The sequence below is a fragment of the Rhinoderma darwinii genome, chromosome 2 (genome assembly GCF_050947455.1).
Source record: "Rhinoderma darwinii isolate aRhiDar2 chromosome 2, aRhiDar2.hap1, whole genome shotgun sequence".
Lineage (NCBI taxonomy): Eukaryota > Metazoa > Chordata > Amphibia > Anura > Rhinodermatidae > Rhinoderma > Rhinoderma darwinii.
Genome location: NC_134688.1, coordinates 350817526 through 350834818, shown reverse-complemented (window position 1 = coordinate 350834818; position 17293 = coordinate 350817526). Strand labels below are relative to the sequence as shown.

At 39.1% G+C, this 17293-nt stretch overlaps 1 protein-coding gene across 1 annotated transcript in view; it reads left to right on the top strand.

The window, feature by feature from the left end:
- The window catches only part of LOC142743208 (uncharacterized), a 65677-nt gene extending 48783 nt beyond the window's left edge, over positions 1-16894 (top strand). Inside the window, exons 2-5 of the mRNA XM_075853719.1 lie at positions 4878-4981; positions 7584-7656; positions 8329-11707; positions 16128-16894. Coding sequence (XP_075709834.1) covers positions 4878-4981; positions 7584-7656; positions 8329-11707; positions 16128-16221 — 3650 coding nt within the window. The 3' untranslated portion in view covers positions 16222-16894. The remainder of the gene's footprint in view (positions 1-4877; positions 4982-7583; positions 7657-8328; positions 11708-16127) is intronic.
- The last annotated feature ends 399 nt before the right edge of the window (positions 16895-17293 follow it).

Genomic DNA, 17293 nt, shown 5'->3' with positions numbered 1-17293 from the left:
TAAACGAAAAACAATGCCAGAATCACTATTTTTTTGGTCACCACCCCTCCCAAAATAGACAATAAAAAGTGATGAAAAAGTCGCGTGTACGCCAAAATGGGAACAATAGAAACTGCATCCCGTCCCGCAAAAAACAAGCCCTTACACAGCTCTTTTGACTGAAAAATAAAAAAGTTATGGCTCTCAGAATATGGTGACACAAAAAAATTGTTTTATTTTATAAATAAGTTTAATTTATTGCGCAAAATGTAAAAATAACGATATACATATGGTATCGCCATAATCTTATCGACCCGCAGAATAAAATATATAATGGTCATTTATAGCCCAGGGTGAACGCCGTAAAAAAATAAATAAAAAACATTGTCAGAATTGATGGTTTTTGGTCACATTGCTTGCCGAAAAATGGAATAAAGAGTGATCAACAAAATCGCATGTACCCCAAAATGGTACCAATGAAAACTACAGATTGTCCCGCAAAAAATAAGCCCTCACACCACTCCGGTGGTGAAAAAAATAAAGTTCAGGCTCCCAGAATATAGCGATGCAAAATGTGCAGTGTTCAAAAAGCGGATAAGATTGGGCTCCATTTATAAGTGCGACACTGGCCACATATCTGCAGATTATTATTTATTTACCCCATTATTATACCCTCTTATTATGCCCCTGATGTACCCAGCCTACATATACCCCCACATCCTAAACTGAAATAGCAGCAAAATGCCAGAGCTACTACCAAGCTAAATCTGTGCTCCAAAACCCAAATGCCAAACCCAAAACCCTCCCTTCTGAGTCCTACAGCGTGCCCAAACAGCCGTTTACGTCCACCGATATGGCATCGCCATACACGGGAGAACCCGGTTAATAATTTATTTGCAGCACAAACTGGGCACAACATAGTGCACTAAAATGGCACATAAGTCGAAAATTTTAATTTTCACTTTGCACCATCCGCTGCGCATTAACCCTTTTGCGCACCATGACTTAATAGCATGTCGTGGTGTGGGGGGTGATGTACGGAGCGTCTCACGCACTGAGCCCGCGCCATACGCTGCGGGTGTTAGCTGTGTATTACAGCTGACACCCGGGACCAACAAACAGAAACAGCGATCGCGCTGTTACAGGAGCCTGTAAAAATAACAAAACAGCTGCAATACATTAGTATTGCAGTGTATTCTACCAGTAATCTAACGATCGCTGGTTCAAGTCTCCTATGGGGACTAATAAAATGTGTAGGGGCCGCTGTGGATATAGTGTTTTTGGACTTTGCAAAGGCATTTGACACTGTCCCTCATAGACATCTAATGGGTAAATTAAGGACTATAGGTTTAGAAAGTATAGTTTGTAATTGGATTGAGAATTGGCTCAAGGACCGTATCCAGAGTGTTGTGGTCAATGATTCCTACTCTGAATGGTCCCCGGTAATAAGTGGTGTACCCCAGGGTTCAGTGCTGGGACCACTATTATTCAACTTATTTATTAATGATATAGAAGATGGGATTAATAGCACTATTTCTATTTTTGCAGATGACACCAAGCTATGTAATATAGTTCAGTCTATGGAAGATGTTCATGAATTGCAGGCAGATTTAAACAAACTAAGTGTTTGGGCGTCCACTTGGCAGATGAAGTTTAATGTAGATAAATGTAAAGTTATGCATCTGGGTACCAACAACCTGCATGCATCATATGTCCTAGGGGGAGCTACACTGGCAGATTCACTTGTTGAGAAGGATCTGGGTGTTCTTGTAAATCATAAACTCAATAACAGCATGCAGTGTCAATCAGCTGCTTCAAAGGCCAGCAGGATATTGTCGTGTATTAAAAGAGGCATGGACTCACGGGACAGGGATGTAATATTGCCACTTTACAAAGCATTAGTGAGGCCTCATCTAGAATATGCAGTCCAGTTCTGGGCTCCAGTTCATAGAAAGGATGCCCTGGAGTTGGAAAAAATACAAAGAAGAGCAACGAAGCTAATAAGGGGCATGGAGAATCTAAGTTATGAGGAAAGATTAAAAGAACTAAACCTATTTAGCCTTGAGAAAAGACGACTAAGGGGGGACATGATTAACTTATATAAATATATGAATGGCGCATACAAAAAATATGGTGAAATCCTGTTCCATGTAAAACCCCCTCAAAAAACAAGGGGGCACTCCCTCCGTCTGGAGAAAAAAAGGTTCAACCTGCAGAGGCGACAAGCCTTCTTTACCGTGAGAACTGTGAATCTATGGAATAGCCTACCGCAGGAGCTGGTCACAGCAGGGACAGTAGATTGCTTTAAAAAAGGCTTAGATAATTTCCTAGAACAAAAAAATATTAACTGCTATGTGTAGAAATTTTTTACTTCCCATCCCACTTCCCCTTTCCCATCCCTTGGTTGAACTTGATGGACATGTGTCTTTTTTCAACCGTACAAACGATGTAACTATGTGTAAAAAGAAAAGTAAGTAGTTATTATTAGTGGCAAAAATTAACTAAATATTTAAAGTCCAAAAAAAATATCTAAAGTCTAAAGTAATATAAAAAAAAATACACTTGATATAGCTGCGTCCGTAAAAGTCCAAACTATTACAATATACCATTATTTAACTCGCACGGTGAACGCCGTGAGAAACAAAGAATTTAAAACTGCAAAATTGCTGTTTTTGGGTCACCTTGACTCTACCAAAATATTTAATAAAAAGTGCTAAAAAAGTTGTATGTACTAAAAAATGGTACCAATAAAAACTACAGCTCGTCCCGCAAAAAATAAGCCTTCACACCGCTCTATTGACGGAAAAATGAAAAAGTTATGGCTCTCGGAAAGCGGGGAGGGAAAAATTAAAAAGAAAAAGCAAAACCTGGATCAGTCTGGAAAGGGTTAATTACTTTCTAATGAAGTTCTCGGGATACATTGCTTTACAGATCTTAGTCGGCTTTTTCCTCCAACATTTTAGTGGAAATAATGTTGATATTAATTAAATGCTCACTATACCCCTAGATAGATTCCTTAAGTGGTGTAGTTTTCCAAATGGGGTTGCTTTGGGGGGGGGGGCTTCCACTGTTTTGGTCCCTCGGGGGCTTTGCAAATTCGACTTTACACCCAAAAACTATTCCAGCTAAATTTGAGCTCCAAAAGCCAAATAACGCTCCTTTCCTTCTAAGCCCTGGTGTGGGTCTAAACCGCACTTTATTACCACATATGGCGTATTTACGTAAGCGGGAGAAATTGTTTTACAAATGTTGGGGTGCTTTTTCTCCTTTTATTCCTTGTAAAAATTAAAAATGTATTTTCAGCAAAAAAGTAGATTTTTATCTTTACAGACTAATTCCAATGAATTCCGCAAAACAACTGTGGGGTCAAAATGCTAACTTTACCCCTAGAAAAATTCCTTGAGGGGTGTAGTTTCCAAAATGGGGTCACTTTTGGGAGGTTTCCACTGTTTTCATCCCTCCAGTGCATTGCAAACACGACACAGCACTGAGCACTATTCCAGCAAAATCAGAAATTCAAATGGTTCTCCTTCCCTTCTGAGCCCTGCTGTGGGTCCAAACAGCAGTTTATTACCACATATGGGCTATTGCTATAATTGCTTTACATATGTTGGGGTGTTATTTCTACTTTATTCCTTGTAAAAATTAAAAGTTTTTAATGTTTCAGAAAAAAGTCGATTTTCATCTTCATATACTAATTCAAATAAATTTAGCAAAAAAACTGTGGGTTCAAAATACTAACTATAACCCTAGAGAAATTCCTTGAGGGGTGTAGTTTCCAAAATGGGGTCACTTTTGGGGGGTCTTTACTGTTTTGGCACCACAAGACCTATTCAAACCTGACATGGTGCCTAAAATATATTCTAAAAAATGAGGCTCCAAAATCCTCTAGGTGCTCCTTTGCTTCTGAGGCCGGTGTTTCAGCCCATTAGCACGTTAGGGCCACATGTGGGATATTTCTAAAAACTGCAGAATCTTGGCAATAAATATTGAGTTGTGTTTCTTGGGTAAAACCTTCTGTGGTACAGAAAAAAAATGTATTCCAAATGAATTTTGGCAAAAAAAAAAATGACATTTGTAAATTTCACCTCTACATTGCTTTAATTCCTGTGAAACGCCTAAAGGGTTAAAACACTTTCTGAATGCTGTTTTGGATACTTTGAGGGGTGCAGTTTTAAAAATGGGGTGATTTATGGGGACTTTCTAATATATAAGGCCCTCAAAGCCACTTCAGAACTGAACTGGTCCCTGAAAAAAATAGCCTTTTGAAATTTTCTTGAAAATATGAGAAATTGCTGCTAAAGATCTAAGCCTTCTAACGTTCTAGAAAAATAAAAGGATGTTCAGAAAAATGATGCAAACATAAAGTACACATATGGGAAATATAAACTAGTAAGTATTTTGTGTGGTATTACTATCTGTTTTACAAGTAGATATATTTAAATTTAGAAAAATGCTAATTTTTGCAAATTTTCTCTAAATCTTAATGTTTTTTACAAATATTGAATTTATTAACAATTTTTTTCACTAACATAAAGTACAAAATGTCACGAGAAAATCACTTGGATAGGTAAAAGCATTCCAGAGTTATTACCACATAAAGTGACACGTCCGATTTGAAAAATCTGCTTCGTCCTAATGGCCAAAACAAGCTGTCCTGAAAGGATTAATCCCTGCCAGAAGCCTGTAAAAGTCACAATACACAGCAATGCATAAGTATTGCAGTTTATTGTACCAGCTAATGATCGCTTGTTCAAGTCCTAGTGGGACTGAAAATAAAAATAAAAATTTAAAGTTTTTAGTAATGTATGAACCAGAAAACCAATTTAGATCAGTTCAGCAGATTAAAACATGCCTGTCTTTTTATACTTCTTTATTTATGTCTTTTTTTAATCTAGATGAAGTGCACAATTCATTTGCATTCTTGGATGACTCTGGCACAGCAACTTTGAAATCCCGGCCTGGTCCCCGAGTTAGACCCGTACTTCATTTTTCTACTAGTGTAAGTATCTTTCTACAGTACAACGTGCCCTTTATGATGGATTTATCCTACTTGCCATCTATCCTCTACCCCCCCAAAAAAATAAAAAAAAAGCCTGGAGCGGAGCGGGAGACAAGTTTGCAAATGTATTGTTGATATGGGTATTGACTTACCTTGTGCTATATTTTACAGGTAGCCACTTTGTTTTGGGCGCTGTGGGATCACGTGTTCTCGATTCGGACTCCCTGTATCCTACAGCATCTGTAGAGACCAGAAGTCAGGCCCTCAATGCAAGTCTTGTAGACTTGCATTGAGAGACAGGATTCCGGTTTTTACAGTAGACTCAGTAGGATTTGTGTTGTCAGAATACAGATCACGTGAACCTGCAGTATCATGCGAAATACATCAGCAGGTAAGTCAATACAGATGATTACATTATACAACATTACATTTGCAAGCTGGGAAGGGGGTGCCAAAAAAAACAACCTTTGTCAGATTTCTATATTTATTAGAAAGATGATAATTAAAAGAAGAGGAGGACCTAGTAGAGAGAGTGTTTCCGTACTGTGATTTAGGTTTTTATTGTAGTGATGGTATGGGGCATGGAACTTATGGCTGCGGTATTGCCATGGGTAGAGTGGATGTAATCGAAGAAACCTGCAATCTGTGTGAAGTCACTGTGGACTCTGGTTTCACAAATGTTGGCGTTCATGTTTAAAAGGACTCAGGTTACCAAAATTTAAAGAGGATCTGTCACTGGTTTATTAATGCCCCATTTCCAAACTAATCTAATAGACGCTATGATGCTGATAACTACAGTGTAAATTGTGTTTCAAAACGTTTATTTGCAAAGTTATGTGCGTTTTTCTAAATATACTAATTTGGCTATACTTGCCAAATGGTAGGTAACTTTTTCTTTTCTCTCTGGGCGGTGTAATGTTTTCTGTATGATGCTGTCCAATCAGCGTCCTATAGTTCTTCTCTTGATATACGATCACGCTGTGTTGCTTGGCTAATATACAGCTTCCATTCCCGCCTGGGTCTTCTTGCTGTGACACAACCAGAGATATCACCAGTTGAACTGTGATACTGGTGTCATATGAAAGATTAGAATCTCCTCTTTCATATGTCACCACTTTTCTACGTGGTCCACAGCCAGAGATATGGCTGTTAAGTGACCCCCCCCCCCCTTTCCTCCTGCCTCAGTCTCTCCTCCTGTGTGAAGCCACTTCATGCGGATAGGACGTCCGAGGCTGAGAGGTAGCGCCACCTCAGGAGAATCGCTGGTGTTGACAACCACTTATTAAGTATAACTCCATTTGCATATTTAGAAAAAAAGCTCATAACTTTTAAAATCTTTTTGGGACACAATTTTCACTAGTATCAGTGTGACCGCGTCTATCAGATTATCTAGGAGATTGGGAATTACTAAACTAGTGACAGATCCCCTTTAAACCCTTAAGGACACGGACAATTTTGGCCTTGAGGACAGAACCATTTTTTTATATTTCCCTCTTTGCATTCCGACGCTCATAACTTTTATTTTTTTTTATTTTTTGTACGACGTAGTTGTATGAGACTGTGTGGTGTTTTGCGGGACGAGTTGTACTTAATGTATTTGTACCAAAAAACGTCACCTACATAATCGTTTCATTTTATATACATTTTTATTTTTGGTGAAAAAAGCAGTTTCGCAGAAGTTTTTAATTTTTTTTACACCATACACTGATCATAATAAATAATGATATACATTTGATTTACAGGTTGTTATGGTCGTAGCGATACCAAATATGGCTATTTCAAGTTTTGGGACTTACATTTGAAAAAGTTTATTTATTGTAAAAAATGTATTTCTGTGTATATATATTTTTTTTATTTAACATATCTCCGTATGCCCTAACAGGAAATATGGTCAGACAGCCCTGGGGTCCTTCAATGGACCCTGGGTTGTCTGGCCATACAAGTTATGGGCTTTTACCGCGTCACATAGATTTTTTTCTGTGACACGATCAAAGAGCAGTTCCCCCTCCTCTTATTTACTTTGAATGTTGCAATCCGCTTTGATCGCTGTATAAAGGGGTTAACGGCAGAGAGAAGATGTTTCTCTTCTCTCCGCCGTTAGAGCGGGGCTGCGCTGTGTATTACAGCCGTTGCCCTGCTCCTGATCGCACGCAGACGAGAATGCTCATCCTAATGCGCGACGTACCCGCCGCTCAGGACGAGTGTTCTCGTCCTGTGTCGGCAAGTAGTTAAAGTGGACGACGGTATGCTGCAATAAATACAATCTTTTAAAAATTAGAATTTTCTTCTATATAACCAAACCATAAATAACGCATAGATATTTGGTATTGCTATAAAGCAAAATAACAGATTTGTTATGAAGATAAAAATAAATGGTGGAATAGCTATTTTCATGATGTAAGCCCCAAGTTCTCACATGTCTTGCAACTGTTTACAGGTATCAAAGGTGTATTAATCACTTGCTTTGCAAATGGAAGTTTAATGGAAAAGGTGACAACTAGTTAAAGTTTGCAAGACGTGTGATGGCTGCAGCGTCTGTTTAGGGCCTGGATTAAATGTATACATTTTGGTGAATAAATGTTTTGTATTTTATTAATTTCAGAACACAGACACGCAAGGGCTAGCTGTACCAACCCCTTCAGTTCCAGCAGGGTTTACCGATAATGCCTCTTTAGGTAAGTTGTTGTTTTTTTTTTTGTTTTTTTGTTGTTTTTTTTTCTGTATCTCCTACTATAGAAAGTTTGGAATGCTGCAGAGCATTTAAGTTATTAAAGTGACATATAAAATGTACAATTTCGAAAATTGTTGCTTAAGTAATAAATGGTGGACCATGATTGTTGATTGCAATGTAATATTATAGCACGACATTTAAATATTCCAAAGACCATATTAAATAGAAACTACGCTTTCATTAAACTTTTTTTTTATTTTATTTTTTTAAAGGTCATAGAGACCTATGAAAAGTTTGCTAAAACGAAGGCGCAGAAGCGCTCAGCTAAGCGTTTTGCTCCATCAGCTGTGATCAGCGCTCATTGTCAGGCTAAAGACTACTTACATAGAATGTCTACGTGAGCCGTCTTCAGCCTGACAATGAGCGATGATCACAGCAGCTGAAGGTGCAGGGCGCTCAACTGAGTGTTTCTGCACCTTTGTTTCCGCAACGGTGAGGGTCTACATCCAGACCCCACCGATTCAAACTTTTGATATGTCATAGAGATATATCAAAAGTTTGGATGTATAGTTACTCTCAAATGTTTGTTTATTATTGGATGCACCCTCAATTGCAGACTTGCTAGATTGATCATTTTTAAATTTAAATGTATGATTCTTCTTCTTTTGGCTTCCAGGTAATGACTCCAAGCTGAATGGAAACTACAGGATGTATAGTTCTGTTGGAGATCTTCGATTAAACAATTATTATGATGATTATCATGAGATCCCAGCACCGCCATCTATGCCACCACCACCGCCACCACCCATCATGGCAGCACCACCACCACCACCACAAAAAAGTCCTCCTTCATCAGCTATATCGTCTCCAGCATCTCCAAGCCCTCCAGACTTTATACCTCCCACACCAAATTTTTCAGCACCTATGCCACCTAGTTTTTTGCCAACAAATGAATCTGCAGTACTAAAAGGTGAACAACATCAAACAAATAATGTTGCTAAATGGAAATCTGAAACTGTCCTTAATGCAGAGTCAAAGGGCTTGCCCATGACTTTACCTAATAGATTTTCCTTAAATCCTGCTGCTTTTCAACATAACCAAGGACAGACCAATTTTGATGTGGAGCCCCAGGACACTTTACCAAAGTCCTTTAAAATACCTCCTCCAGCACCAACTAGGACATCATCAATGCAGTTGCAAGAGCCTCAAAACTTCAGTTATTCCAAAGATCCTCCCAAATCTCCAGTGCCATCTAGCTTTAATCCAAGTTTTCAAGCCAAACTTTTCACATCAAGTCAGGGACAGCATTTGAATAAGAGAAAATCTATGCTGATAATGGAAGATCTTCCAGATCTCTCAGAAAGCTCTGATCATGGAATAGAAAAATCAGCAAATATAACAGATTTAGTAAGCTCTAGATCTACTTCACTGAAAGACACAAATATTCTTCATAATCCTCATGTAGAATTAAACAATGAAATTAAAACTGATGATGCAATAAATGACCACAAAATGGAATCTGTGCCAGGATTTAAGGATTATGATTCAAAGCAGCCCTACAAACGAAATAACCCTATAGGTGAATTGTCATCACTTCCTGCAAAAGGTGAGGAGGGGCAAAATTATTCCCAGAATGGTACTGAAAGGAATACTCGGACCATTAACAAACATGGATACACACAGGAAATGCACAAGTCTTCAAAGCCTACAATTAAATATATTTCCCTCAAACCTATTATAGGTGAGCTTTCATTATCCAATTCAAATCGGTCTAAACATGATTCTCTAACAAGAAAGGAAATGGACATATTCCCTCAGCAGTTGACTAGAATAGATAAGGAAGTTAAACCAAACCCAGAAAGTAGCTTAGAAAACGTAAAGCAGAGTCCTCTCTCACCACCCCCGATGGCTCCGCCACCTCCTCCACCAATGACTCCACCGAATCAGCGATCGCTGCCTGCTCAAAATATTACACCACAAAAGATTTCACCTACGATTAATTCAACCGCTCTACCACCTGCTCCTCTTGTTGTTCCTGCACCAGTAGTACGCATGCCTTCACCTCTGCTTTCTCCTAAGCCAAAGACTATTCCAGTCACTCCAAAACCCCTATCACTTGTTCCTCCTCAACCACCAAAGGCACCACCAGCACCTCCACCTTTGCCAAACTCTGTTACTCCATCACGTTCCGAATCATCGGTACCTTTGCTGGAAGCCTTACAAGCAAAACAGCAGACCCTAAAAAATATTCCAAAGTCCATAGAGGTGAGACCTGCTCAAACAAAGTCTATCTCAAGTGTTGACGATGAGCAAAAAAACAGAGTTGGCAAAATAAAGGGCGAGTTAGAAGCGTTATTCTCTCCAAAAAAAGATGAGAACGGAGAGCGGCTTAAAAATTCACATCGAAGTCTGGAGGCAAATAAGAACTCCAATGAAAATTTTTCACACTCAAAAGGAGGAGAGAATAAATTAGTAAACTCATTAATGTTAAAAGTGCCTCTTCTACCTGCTAAATTTGAGAGAGGAGATTTGGATGCAGACAATTCTGAATGGCTGCCTAAAAGTAATAAAATTGATATTCGGCTTCCTGAGCCGGACTATTTACAAGCAAGGCCTGTTCACAAAACAGAGAAGTCAACCTATTCAGAGGCACAAAACAAAATTCCGAAGGCAACTCTTGACCTATCCGTTCCTTCACCACCAGAAGCTTCCCTTCAAAAAGACACAAATACAGCAGATGTTTTGAAGAGCTCCATTCCAACCTACAAGCCACATCGTGAAACAAAGGTATCAACTGAAAGTAGTACCTTAGATGAACTGCCATTAGCCATTTCAAAACCAGATGTCGATGTTAGCATAAACCGGGATAGTGTTCCTCAATATACAGAAATTGCAATGTTAGAACCACCTGTAAATAGAGAGCATCTTGTATCTCAAGCTGAAAGTACAAGTAAGCACCAAGTCACTGGAGAACAGGTTGAAGCAAATTCTCCAATGGCTTTACTAATGGCGGCACAGAAGCGAGCACAAAAAGCAAAGTCCTCAGAAAGGGGAAATCTTCCAAAAATTTCTGTTACAAGTGGGCTCATTACATGTTCACCTGCCTCACTATATAATGAGGGGAAGGGGAATACATTTGTTGTTTCACCCAATAAAGTAAATGTAGGACAATATTCTGAGGAAGAAGTCACCAGTTTTACAAATAATTCTTTCCAGAATTCAGACTCCTCTTCAGTTTCATCAACCTGGAGAGATAGAGAGCTCCAGTCTTCTGACATAAGCCGTATGTTCGGGAGAAATTCTGAGAGCTCCAGTGACCAGCATAGTGTAACATATGTTTATAGTTCCCCTGACCTACCGGTTTCTTCCAAAAACCAGTATGAGGAATATTTGACGCCAAAACCAACATTCAATAACAACATTTCTACTACTGTGCCAAATTCACCCGGAACTCCTTTCAATATATCCTCTTTTCCTTCACCTATTCCTGGCTCAAAGATGGATAATGAAATTGAATATGGAATAATACCACCCCCAGCTGAGTTCATGAATAGTCCAGTAGTATCAAACCGTAATTCGCTTAACATGCAGCAAGACAGATCATATCATTTTGATCACGGCAAAAGCCTTCAGTCTGATTTAATTTCAAATTACGACAGAAATAACTCCGTTATTCAGCCTTTTGTTTCCCTCTCGTCCTCCAACACCTCTGGCTTTAACAATTACTCAAGTGACCACTATAACCCCTCAGATTCACAGAGGGGCTCACTAATTAAGAAACGACTGTACATGCCAGAACCAGAGAGTTCAAGGAACTATGGTAAAAATATAAGCTCCATAAGGTCTTCTACTATGCTAACGTCTTACAGTAACATGTATGCACAGTCTAGCTCTAATATGGTACCAGATCCTCGTCGTTCCAACACTACATCAAGATTCTTACCTCAGAGTAGGAGAGTATCTTCTGAGAATATTAGCCGAATGGTACCACCTATGACTGATATGAAGTACAAGTCTCCGAATTCTGATTATTCAGTAGGAAAATCCTCAACCAGGTTAGTGTGCTTGCATTCAACTATTTTTAAAATGCTTTATTGCCAAATAAGACCGTTTCGTTTAAGGCTATCCTCTGGTCCATACTTGGTAATCGTTATAAAGTCGGCATCTTGAGATTTAAAAAAAAGAAATAAATAAAAATAGACAAGACCTCAGCAAGGGAACATGGCAGCGACTGTTCAGTTCCCCTGCTGCGCTACCACAGAGGAAATTCAGAATTCCATCTGGCTAATTGAAAGAGGTCTCCAAACATTGGACCCCCTTGTTTAACTCAATAGTGTATACAAAAATGGGTTTTCTCAACTAATCAACCCCTTTATTTTTTTAGTGTCTGGTCGGCTGGTTCATTTTGTACTTTCTTGCATAAATTTTATTGGTTGATCCAATTTATTAACCCCATTCACTGCCAAAAGCTTATGACTTCAACAATTGCTACTTAGCTCTTGGTTTCATTTTAATCTTTACTTTCAGATGACACCAGCTCCCCCTTTTACAGACTTTCAGTAAACCCAGAGGTGTGGTAAATAAACTTATGTGCATGTTATCATCTCCCTACCCTTATCAAAGAGAGAGGATATGTGTCACATTTGAGTGGCCCTGACGAGCAGTTGCGCATTTAATCATACTTACGCCCAATCAGCTCACTTGGCTTCTGTATCGCTAAAATTTTGGTTTCCTTTTTTTATTTTTTATTTTGTGAAAATGTTTTTTGTTGACCAAGTGGCATGTCATATGTCTGCACACCTTGCACCTCCTATTTTGATGCATTTTTTTTATTTATTTTTAAAATTTCGGTTTTATGACAAAATTGCATGAAATCACCCATGGGCATGAAATTTTGAATTAATTTAAAATAAATCAAACAAATTGTTTTACATATTAAAAATCGCTCTGACATTACCTACAGTACTGTTAACATTGCTATTGTATGATTCCTGAGAACATAGGTCTCCATTTTACTTTTTAGCGTTACTCCTTCCAGGTCATATATTCAATCTGTATATGAGTGCTAAGAATCTGGTTTAAAAAAACTTTTGGCAAAGGTGTAGGATCAGATTTGGGCTAAAGTAAAGTGAAAGGGGGTGTTCTGAATAAATGGATGAATTACTGCAAGGAGCATGTTTTGTGCATGCAATATATTTGTGTCACTAAACATGTTCAATGACCGTATTGGCTGGAAGGTGTGTGTGCGCGTTTCATTTTCTTTTTTCTTATGTTATAAGCGATTTTTTTCTTTTTCTCTAACGGAGGTTAACCGTAGCAGTGAACACCTAATATAAGAGTAAGTTATTGGTTTAGGGCAAAATAGTAAGAATGATCAAGAGTAATGAATTACAGGGCAGTGAGACTTTTTCCAATGGGGTTTCATTCCGAAGGCAAGAATTTGTACTTTCCTCAGATAGGTCCTCACTGGTTTTGGGAAGAAATATACGGATGTAATACCAGATGAGAATCATTTAGGCACCGTGCATGTGAAGTGCTAATCTATGCCATTTTAACCACTTTAAGCACCATGATCTATACTAATCATTGTGTTTACATTGCTATAGCCACTTTTCCCTCTTTGTTGTTTCCTTATATGGACAGAGCCGGAGTCCTCTCATGGTGATGGTTAGGAAATACTATAGATATGTCTTTATTAGTTGCCTATGTTTTAGAATTGTACATGGGCTAATGTACTGGTACATTGGCAAATGTCAATGCATTATATTTAAAAATAAAACTCAAAAACATGGCCCTTAAAGGGGTTTTCCCACCAGGGACATTTATGACGCATCCACCTTTGGGACCCAAAACTGTCTCTAGAACGGGGCCCCCTAAACTCTGTTCTACCGCTCCGTGTTGCGGCTAAAACATGTCCTTTTCGACCATGAAGAAGAAAACCGCGTAGGTCGCCGATCTACACTGTTTCCGGAACTACCCTTAAAGAGGCTCTGTCACCAGATTTTGCAACCCCTATCTGCTATTGCAGCAGATAGGCGCTGCAATGTAGATTACAGTAACGTTTTTATTTTTTAAAAACGAGCATTTTTGGCCAAGTTATGACCATTTTTGTATTTATGCAAATGAGGCTTGCAAAAGTCCAAGTGGGCGTGTTTAAAGTAAAAGTCCAAGTGGGCGTGTATTATGTGCGTACATCGGGGCGTTTTTACTACTTTTACTAGCTGGGCGTTCTGACGAGAAGTGTCATCCACTTCTCTTCAGAACGCCCAGCTTCTGGCAGTGCAGACACACAGCATGTTCTCGAGAGATCACGCTGTGACGTCACTCACTTCCTGCCCCAGGTCCTGCATCGTGTCGGCCACATCGGCACCAGAGGCTACAGTTGATTCTGCAGCAGCATCAGCGTTTGCAGGTAAGTAGCTACATCGACTTACCTGCAAACGCTGATGCTGCTGCAGAATTAACTGTAGCCTCTGGTGCCGATGTGTCCTCGCTCGTCCGACACGATGCAGGACCTGTGAGTGACGTCACAGCGTGATCTCTCGAACACGCTGTGTGTGCACTGCCAGAAGCTGGGCGTTGTGTAGAGAAGTGGATGATACTTCTATACACAACGCCCAGCTAGTAAAAGTAGTAAAAACGCCCCGATGTACACACATAATACACGCCCACTTGGACTTTTGCAAGCCTCATTTGCATAAATATAAAAATGGTCATAACTTGGCCAAAAATGCTCGTTTTTTAAAAATAAAAACGTTACTGTAATCTACATTGCAGCGCCTATCTGCTGCAATAGCAGATAGGGGTTGCAAAATCTGGTGACAGAGCCTCTTTAAGTTCTATGGGACTTATGGAAACAGCGTAGCTCAGCGAGCTTACGCTGTTTTTTTTCTTCTTGGTCGGAATTCACACGCTTCAGCCGCAACACAGCCGTAGAACAGGGTTTAGGGGACCCCGTTCTAAAGAGAGGTGTGGGTCCCAGACAGGTGGGTCCCGCATCTTTTTGACATTTATGACATATTCTATGGATATGTCATAAATGTACCTAATGGGGAAAACCCCTTTAATGGTAGGAACACACAGCGTATTCAGGGTGGATACACTGCGTCAAGCTGCGCAGTGTATCCGCCATGAACACCGCAGGGAATGCGGTCCGAAATCCTTCCATCCTGTTTTCAGGGTGGAGTAGCTTACATATAGGCCAGTGTAGGATGCTCCATCCTTTTACATGTGAGCATGCAGGCAGCATATAAACAGGCTCTGCCCACAGAGTCAACTTTGATGCCAAATTTTGACAAGATTTAAATTCTAAAGTTTAAACACTGCAAGTGCTCTCACCATTTAAAGCCAGCATTTTACAAGTGTAGTACTCTTCATGGCCATTTTGTGTGTGTGTGTGTGTGTGTGTGTGTGTGTTGTGACATTAAATGTGTCCTGGTTGTGTGGTGATCACATTGTGCTGATTTCACACTGCGCTTGCAGTGTCCGCAGTAAAAGCTCCTGGCGTATACTCCAAACGTATCCATAGGCCCCTGTTTACCTAATAGGGTCCAAAACCGTGTCCTTTTGGCCTCTGTCGGGCTAGTAGAGCAGACTGATAACTGTACTGTAATTCTGACTGTTTTCCAATGCGCTGAGCACCTTTGTGATCATCACAGGGCCAGAACTGGTTTTTATCAAGTGAAAAGTAAACCATGAAGGTTTCCAGTAAAAAACGACAAGCCGAGATCTTAAAAGTGATAAGTTAGTTTTCATCTTGGAATTGTACTTTTTTTTTTTTAACTTGTCTGATCATCTATTTGGTCAACTTATAAAATATAATTCACATAGGGTTTTTGGGTTTTTTCCTTCTGCTTTTACATGTGTATGGAGAGCCTTCACTTTAATCAATCTTTTGATATGTCCTGGAGACATATCAGAAGTTTGGATCAGTGGGGATCCTTGTGCTGAGACCTCCACCATTGCTGAAACGAAGGTGCAACAGCTGAGCGCTTTGCATCTTTGGCTGTGATCATCGATCCTCGTCAGGCTGAAGACGGCTTACGTAGAATATTTGTGACCTGTCTTTAGAGCAGTACGGAGCGCTGATCGCAGACTAAGGTGCAGGGCACTCAGCTGAGTGCTTCTGCACCTTCGTTTCAGCAACGGTGAGGGTCTCCACACCCGGACCCCCATCGATAGACCTATCCAGTTTGAAAATGTCTGCAGGATGCCACAGTATCTAAGAGTTGGGGTGCAGTCACACAAGGCTTATTTGCCTTGTATTTCCGCAGCAAAAAAAATGCTCTAGAAAACCTGTAGTGTGCCCATTGGGAAAAATATTACACAACACAGATTTCTTGCATTGCAAAATATTATTCCCATAGGTTTAAATTGTAAAATGTTTACGTAAATACAAGTCAAATACGACACGCCTGACTGAACCATTACACTAACCTGTTCTGATTCTAAACCGCTATTTTCTACTTTACCCAGGTCACAAAGTCAACACCAACCAGGCATGACGTTCACTGTCAGACCAGGAACCCGACAGCCAATTTCTCAAATGTATCAAGGTGGTTACATGTGAGCATGCATATTCCTGCCATCCTGCCTACAAACTGTCTCGTGCAGCTACTTTTAAGCTGTGATTTGATGTCATAAAGGTTACTCATAACAATTTATTTTATTTGCTGGTACGTTATTCCACAGTAGAGCAGGTTTAAGAGAGCTCACAATGTAAGTATATATCCGTGCTTCCATCATTTGGGAACAAAGCAGTTTAACCCTAGAATATCCGTACAAAACTCCATTGTACTTTTGGTGTCCCGTAATTGATTATATTGCAAATCTTCTAGAACCTTTTTAAAAATATATAATATATTTTATAATTTTTCATTTTTTTAATGTTGCTACTTGTCCTTTTATTTTACATGTTAATGTTATGTGCCTTTCTCTGTATTTCTCTAATATTTTGCATATATGCTTAATTTTGTTTTATAAATAAATATCAAAAAGAGAATGGCCACTGTATAAAGATGTACATAAGTTTGGAAGGAGAGAAAATTCCTATGACAATCGCTACAAAAAGCACTTTTCTTTGTATATTCAATGTATATTTATATATGTCAAGTGTTACTATACTTTTTATGTATATTTAGTGTTAGAAGAGAAAATACGTGTCTGGATTGCTTTTAAGGAGGATGCTCAAATCTTACGCATGCTATTTCCTCAATGTTATTTTACAGCAATAAACTATTTTAAGCGAAATATTTGCACATTGCAAAATGTATTTTATTTTTCATTACATCTGCACACCATTTAAAATTCTGTTGCTTCTTGCTGTCTCCTTGGCAACAAGCGTCACACTGTCAGTTTGAGTATTTGCTGTAATGTAAAAAATAGTAGTTTGTGGTCCTTTGCTAGGAGACGGTGAGAAGAATAATGGAGTTAAATCTCAGCAAGACTGAACTAACACTTTCTGAAGAAAAGCATATATTCACCTTTTGAACACTTTTTGACAATATGCATATACAGTGCTGTGAAAGTGTTTGCCCCCTTCCTAATTTCTTCTATTTTTCACATGTCACACTTTCAGATGATCAAACTACTTTTAATATTTGACAAAGATATCCAAAGTAAACACAAAATGCTGTTTTATT